This window comes from Entelurus aequoreus, linkage group LG19 (genome assembly GCF_033978785.1).
Source record: "Entelurus aequoreus isolate RoL-2023_Sb linkage group LG19, RoL_Eaeq_v1.1, whole genome shotgun sequence".
Taxonomy (NCBI): domain Eukaryota; kingdom Metazoa; phylum Chordata; class Actinopteri; order Syngnathiformes; family Syngnathidae; genus Entelurus; species Entelurus aequoreus.
The window spans coordinates 15,736,410-15,744,047 of NC_084749.1; the positions used below are offsets into that span (position 1 = coordinate 15,736,410).

The 7,638-nt window shown below is 40.8% G+C and overlaps 1 protein-coding gene across 1 annotated transcript in view; it reads left to right on the forward strand.

Moving 5' to 3' along the window:
• Positions 1–3,512: 3,512 nt before the first annotated feature.
• LOC133635152 (TSC22 domain family protein 2-like) overlaps positions 3,513–7,638 on the forward strand; it is a 52,548-nt gene continuing 48,422 nt past the window's right edge. Inside the window, exons 1-2 of the mRNA XM_062028003.1 lie at positions 3,513–3,980; positions 4,047–5,425. Coding sequence (XP_061883987.1) covers positions 4,086–5,425 — 1,340 coding nt within the window. The 5' untranslated portion in view covers positions 3,513–3,980; positions 4,047–4,085. The remainder of the gene's footprint in view (positions 3,981–4,046; positions 5,426–7,638) is intronic.

A 7,638-nucleotide genomic window follows, 5' to 3' on the forward strand; every position in this document is an offset into this window, starting at 1 on the left:
TGTATTAGTGCCCAAGACATGGGTAACTTACACATCTGTGAAGGCGCCATTAATGCTGAAAGGTACATACAGGTTTTGGAGCAACATATGTTGCCATCCAAGCAACGTTACCATGGTTGCCCCTGCTTATTTCAGCAAGACAATGCCAAGCCACGTGTTACATCAACGTGGCTTCATAGTAAAAGAGTGCGGGTACTAGACTGGCCTGCCTGTAGTCCAGACCTGTCTCCCATTGAAAATGTGTGGCGCATTATGAAGCCTAAAATACCACAACGGAGACCCCCGGACTGTTGAACAACTTAAGCTGTACATCAAGCAAGAATGGGAAATAATTCCACCTGAGAAGCTTCAAAAATGTGTCTCCTCAGTTTCCAAACGTTTACTGAGTGTTGTTAAAAGGAAAGGCCATGTAACACAGTGGTGAACATGCCCTTTCCCAACTACTTTGGCACGTGTTGCAGCCATGAAATTCTAAGTTAATTATTATTTGCAAAAAAAAAAAAAAAGTTTATGAGTTTGAACTTTAAACATTTTGTCTTTGTAGTGCATTCAATTGAATATGGGTTGAAAAGAATTTGCAAATCATTGTATTCCGTTTATATCTACATCTAACACAATTTCCCAACTCATATGGAAACGGGGTTTGTATTTTTACTGTATAATAGTGTCAATCACTGTAAAGTGCACTTATTAATTTATACAATACAATAAAAAACAAACAGGCACTTTCTTTGTAGAGCGCCTTTGACAAAAAAAACTGGGTATAATAGATTTTTTGAAATTGTTTAAAATGTTATACATTTTCAAAAGGCAAGATTTAGCGTAAGTAGAATGAATATGAGTTAATGAATGAGTATGAATACCTCTTAATATGTTCTAATGTGATGTTTTTGCTATTGTGAAAAGACAACATTGGCAAATTTGTGTTTTGAATATATATCTTTGCTGACACCCATGTATAGTTCATGTATAGTATATATATTAACATAAAGTATGATTGCCTATAATTGGGCATACATTCAAGTGGTTCTCTTAAAATTAATGTTAAACTTGACATTTAAACTTCATAAACTCCCTCATATTGTTACATGCTATGAGTCCCTTACTCAATCTATTTTATGAATTTATTCCGCATACGGACATGCTCCAAGTCTTTCATTTGTCGTGCATTTTAAATGAGGAATTAACAACAACAAAAAAATACTTTGTAGTTTTTCCCTGAGGACTCTAATTCAATGGAAGCTGTTTCCGCCACTAAAATAAATAGTCATAAATATGGGATAAAAAGTCATAACTATGACATACAGAGTCGGAATTATGAGATAAGAAAGTCATAATTCTGAGATAAACGGTCATAATTATGAGATAAAAAGTTGGCATTATTATGAGATACAAAGTAAAAATAATGAGATAAAAAGTTAGGGTAAAATCTCATAACTATGAGATAAATGGTCGAAATTATGATTTTAAAAAGTCATAATTATGACACAAAAGTCCAAATAATGAGATACAAAGTCATACATATGAGATAAAAAGTCGAAATAGTGATTAAAAAAAGTTATAATTATGAGATAAAAAGTTGGCATTATTATGAGACACAAAGTCAAAATTATGAGATAAAAAGTCATGGTAAAATCTCATAATTATGAGGTAAATCGTCGAAATTCTGATTTATAAAAGTCATATATATGAGATAAAAAGTCGAAATTGTGATTAAAAAAGTTATAATTATGATATAAAAAGTTGGCATTATTATGAGATACAAAGTCAAAATTATGAGATAAAAAGTCATGGTAAAATCTCATAATTATGAGATAAATCGTCGAAATCATGATTTATAAAAGTCATAATTAGGGAATAAAAGTCGAAATAATGAGATAAAAAGTCATAAATATGAGATAAAAAGTCGAAATTGTGATAAAAAAAGTTATAATTATGAGATAAAAAGTTGGCATTATTATGAGATACAAAGTCAAAATTATGAGATAAAAAGTTGGCATTATTATGAGATACAAAGTCAAAATTATGATTAAAATTAAAATTATGGTAAAATCTCATAATTATGAGATAAATCGTCAAAATTATGATTTTAAAAAGTGTATGGGCAGCACGGTGGCAGAGGGGTTAGTGCGTCTGCCTCACAATACGAAGGTCCTGAGTAGTCGTGAGTTCAATCCCGGGCTCGGGATCTTTATGTGTGGAGTTTGCATGTCCTCCCCGTGACTGCGTGGGTTCCCTCCGTGTACTCCGGCTTCCTCCCACCTCCAAAGACATGCACCTGGGGATAGGTTGATTGGCAACACTAAATTGGCCCTAGTGTGTGAATGTTGTCTGTCTATCTGTGTTGGCCCTGCGATGAGGTGGCGACTTGTCCAGGGTGTACCCCGCCTTCTGCCCGATTGTAGCTGAGATAGGCTCCAGCACCCCCCGCGACCCCGAAGTAGTAAATGGATGGATGGATGGATAATTTTGGAATAAAAGTCTAAATAATGAGATAAAAAGTCATAAATATGAGATAAAAAGTCGAAATTGTGATAAAAAAAGTTATAATTATGAGATAAAAAGTTGGCATTATTATGAGATACAAAGTCAAAATTATGAGATAAATCGTCGAAATTATGATTTTAAAAAGTCATAATTATGAGATAAAAGTTGAAATAATGAGATAAAAAGTCATAAATATTACATAAAAAGTCGAAATTGTGATTAAAAAAAGTTATGATTATGAGAATTGATTAACGTGGACCCTGACTTAAACAAGTTGAAAAACTTATTCGGGTGTTACCATTTAGTGGTCAATTGTACAGAATATGTACTGTACTGTGCAATCTACTAATAAAAGTTTCAATCAATCAATCAGATAAAAAGTTAGCATTATTATGAGATAAAAAGTCATGGTAAAATCTCATAATTATGAGATAAATCGTCGAAATTATGATTTTAAAAAGTCATAATTATGGAATAAAAGTCGAAATGAGATCAAATGTCATAAATATGAGATAAAAAGTCGAAATTGTGATTAAGAAAAGTCATGATTATGAGATAAAAATCGAAATGATGAGATAAAGTTTGTATGAGATTAAAAAAAGTTCCAACTCTCTTTGTTAAGAACAAATTATAAGGCAGCAAGGCGTTGTGCATGTTATTTACAACAATGCACTAAACTGGAGTATTCGATTTTTTTTCTTTCAAAAAGGATGTTAAACGTTTGAGTTTTTCAACCCAAAAAAATGCTTATTCTATTTTTGGAAGTGCATAACTGTTGCTTTATCACACGTAATTACTCGGAATTGACAGTTATTCGTGAAACCGGAAGTGACGAAGCCGTTGAACTATTTATTAATTCATAACAACTTATTGTTATCAGAAATACAGTTATGATAGTTTTTTTTCACATTTACTACAAAAGGACGAGTTTTTAATTGGTATATGTGTACTTTTATTCGTGACGACTGCGGAACATGTGTTTTGACCTCTTTACCCAGGATGCACTTGGCTCTTGCCATCTTGTCTAGTAGGAGAGCGGCAGGCAGGCGAGCAGGCAGTCGGCGGCTAGTTAGCGAGCTAGCCTAGCAAGCCTTCACTTTCCCGGCGGCTGTCAGCGAGCAGCCACAAGTCACTTCTCCTGACGCCATTCTTGCTGCTGGATTTATGCTTTCTACTCCAACGTCCGTGGGGAATATTTCCACTATGAGTCCACACCTGTTGGCATTGGGACAGGCGTAACTAGCTCACTTGAGCTAACTCGGCTAGTCGGCATATATAGAGAAGAAAGACGTGGGCCTGTTTCACGCTGTAAAGTACCAGGGACGGACAACTCTTTTTTTTTGTGGCCCGCTTTCTGAGGCACAAGGACGGCTGTGCGAGAGTCGGGAAGCCCCCGGCGGAGGAGTGCGGTGACCGCTCACCAGGCAGTAGTTTGGACTGTGCTTGGGACTTTTTTTTTTTCCTCCGGCTGGACTGAGAAGGGGAGGCGACCGGTATGGAAAAGTTGTGTGGTGGTACGTTTCTGTGTCTTATTACCCTGTTGTGAATCTGTCACTCAGACGAGCGTTTTCACCCCGGGGGAGGATCGCTGACTCGACATGTCGAAAATGCCGGCGAAAAAGAAGAGTTGTTTCCAGATCACGAGTGTTACTCAGGCGCAGGTGGCGGCCAGCAACGCCATGGACGACACCGAGAGTCTGGAGGACCCGGACGAGTCCCGGGCGGAAGACGTGGCCTCGGGAATATTCGACGTGTCACGGACCGACCTCGGCGTGTGCGATGGGAGCTCGTCCGAGGAAACCTTAAACAACGTGGGGGAGACCCAGGAGGTCCCTTTGACAGCTCCTGTCAACGGTGGTCTCCCTTTCAATAAGACCGGGCATCATCCGGGGAGTGTTCCGGTCCCGGTGAGTACCTGCAGCTCCCGCTTCAGAGTCATCAAACTAGACCATGGTACCGGCGAGCCCTTCCGACGGGGTCGATGGACTTGCACCGAGTTCCATGACAAAGACACTGATTCAAATAGTAATCGGACTGTGGATCGGACCCCGGATCACTGCATAGACAGAGACAGTGGGCTAGGGACCACCAGTAACACCGTGGTCTCGACCAGCGCGTCTTCCTCACAGGCTTTGGAGAATGCCGCTGACACGCATCTCGTCCATTCCGGTGAGACTCCGCAGCAAGGCTACAACTTGGTTCCCCGGATCGGGAGCGGCGCGAGTGCCTTCCAGCCCACGTCGAAGCAAACGCAGCACGCTCAGGTCAATATGCAACCTGCTGCTCCCCAAACCTTTCTCTCGAATCACCTCAACGGCGTGCACCAAGGTGCAGTGCAGTCTCCCGGCACACAAGTCCCGCAGTATGTTTATTCAAACCATCACGCAGGCCAGCCAGATCGCCAACAGCACTTTGGTTCAAGCAACCTCCCCTTAAATCTGAACTCATCCAGCCAGGGCCCCTCGCCTCTTAACATGCCTCCCCACGGGCTCTGTGGGGAGGCACCCGCGGCGTCCCAGGGCGTCCTGCTACACATGGTTTCGGCGAACGGTCAGCAGCTGCCACTAAACCAGGCGCAACCGTCGGGAGGGTTAAGCGTTGCGCCAACGTGTTCTGTCCCCACCGGCCACAGCGCCGTTCAGAATGTGCCTGTCACATTGCCCAGCACCACCAACACCCCTTCTGGCGGGGCAAGTGCCAGCGGAATTAATCAGTCCCAGGGGGCCCACGCGGGCTCCAGCACAGGCCTTCTCTCTGGATTCAGTAACCATGCAGAAGATGCTCTGCCGAAATCTGAAGTGCTACCTCAGCCCTGTGCCAGTCTGGTGCCGGCGAAAAATGTCATGAGGCCTTTCATCACAGAGGGTCTCGGCCTGCCCAGTCCTGCTGTCAACAGTCTGTTTGGCATCCATATAACCATGGATGGGGATGAAGACAGGTAAGATACTGCATTGTTAAATGACGTGTTGTTACTGTTTGGAGAATAAGGTAAAAGAGCAAAGAATTGTTTGTTTTGGGAACTTTTAGGTTTGCCCTGTTTTCTGCTGTACGCACACCTTTTCACCACCATGGCAGCGCTGGGCTATCTTTGAAGAGTCATAAAACATAACAAGATTTTTGTAGCACCGTTGTGTGAGACGGGCGCCAATGAAAAATGGCGGTGGACTACAGAAAATTTCAGCATTTGACCTTTAAAGGGGAACTGCACTTATTTTTGGAATGTTGCCTTATCTTTCACGATCCCTATGTGAGACAAGAACACGTTTTTCTATTTTTTTTTAATACATTCTAAGTCGTTAATTACGGAAAGTAAAAGGTGCCTAACAAAGCAGCTAATGGGAGTACTTTTATTGTGCCCATAAAGCTTTCTAAAAAAATTTAAAAAACCACCAACAATACTCCATTTATGTCTCAGGACCTGAATAATAATATATATTAAAGTTTAAAGTTAAAGTACCAATGATTGTCACACACACACTAGGTGTGGCAAAATTATTCTCTGCATTTGACCCCTCACCCTTGATCACCCCCTGGGAGGTGAGGGGAGCAGTGAGCAGCAGCGGTGGCTGTGCCCGGGAATAAGTTTTGGTGATTTAACCCCCAATTCCAACCCTTGATGCTGAGTGTCAAGCAGGGAGGCAATGGGTCCGATTTTTATAGTCTTTGGATTTTTTATAGTCTTTGGATTTTTATAGTCTTTGAACTCACAACCTACCGATCTCAGGGCGGACACTCTAACCAATTAACCAAGTATTAGCGATATTGTTATTATAGGCGCTAACACAGACAAAACCTGCTTGACACTCAGCATTAAGGGTTGGAATCGGGGTTTAAATCACCAAAAATGATTCCTGGGCACAGCCACCGCTGCTTCTCACTGTCCCCTCGCCTCCAAGGGGGTGGAACAAGGGGATGGGTCAAATGCAGAGGGTAATTTCACCACACCTAGTGTGTGTGTAAGACTATCAGTGGTACTTTAACTTTTAACTTTATATTGAGCGAGTGAGCTGGTGCATCGTCTCTGAGCAGGAGAAAGCTAATTATAGATCATAAATCATGCCTCTCACTTGGATAGTAGAAGGATGTGGACATAAAACGAGATGTGGGCCAGCTTTGATATTCATGTTAGACCCGAAGATCACGAGAAAGACACGAAAAAATGCTCGTTTGTGGGCATCTTTTTTTTAAAATTAACTCTGGTTGGATTATGATTAATTCTTCATCTAAATGGGAACACTGTGGAATTAATACGCTGCCCTATGCTTAAAATTTGCAAAATACTTAAATATTACATGTTATGAATGTGCCTGTTACTACATTACATATACAGAATACTTACAGCATGTATATAAAACATTGATTTTTTTTAGAGTGATTTATCGGCGGAATAAAGTGACTTCCATTAGCTCTGTTGTTGGCTGAATTTTGCTAACATTTATTTACGAGTTAGAATGCATAAAAAAAGAAAAACGTGTGCTTGTCTCTTTTAAGGATTTTGAATGAAAGGAAAAAAAACAACCCAAAAATGCAGGTCCCCTTTAAATGTTCAAAACACTGCACGATAACGTATGTCTTAAGACGCCCTCACATAAAACTATTGAAGGTGTAGACAAGCCGTGTTATGGCAGCAGCGTGTAGGTGGCTGAGGATGGTTTTTATTCCCTAGTGTCAACAAGAAACAGTAGTCTACCCTTCCGGCTCTGACACCTCGTGAATGTACAGTTTCACATACATACAGCAGCTATTTATAGGGCCCTGCCGCATGGCTCTCATACAGCTTAAACTGAAATTTTGCCACATTTTATCATTCTAAAGTAGAAAACAGTGCTGAAAAAAGAATGTTGTTCACAAGAGTGACCTAGTTGGGGAGTTTTAACCACGCACACACTTTTTTAAGTGCTGGGTTAACCAATGTTCTTTTCTTCAGTGCTTAATCAAATAGTACTGCCAGAGGAGGAAATGGAAGAAGGTGTTTTCAGAAGTTGAGGTCTGTTCAATGTTGTCGACCACTGTCCCAGATGCTGGTTAATCTTTCTTTCTTTACGAGCATACTTTATCCCTGAAGCATCACAACTTGGCATGATCACGTGCACAAGGAAGGAAATGTGTGTGTGTGTGTGTGTGTGTGTGTGTGTGTGTGTGTGTGTGTGT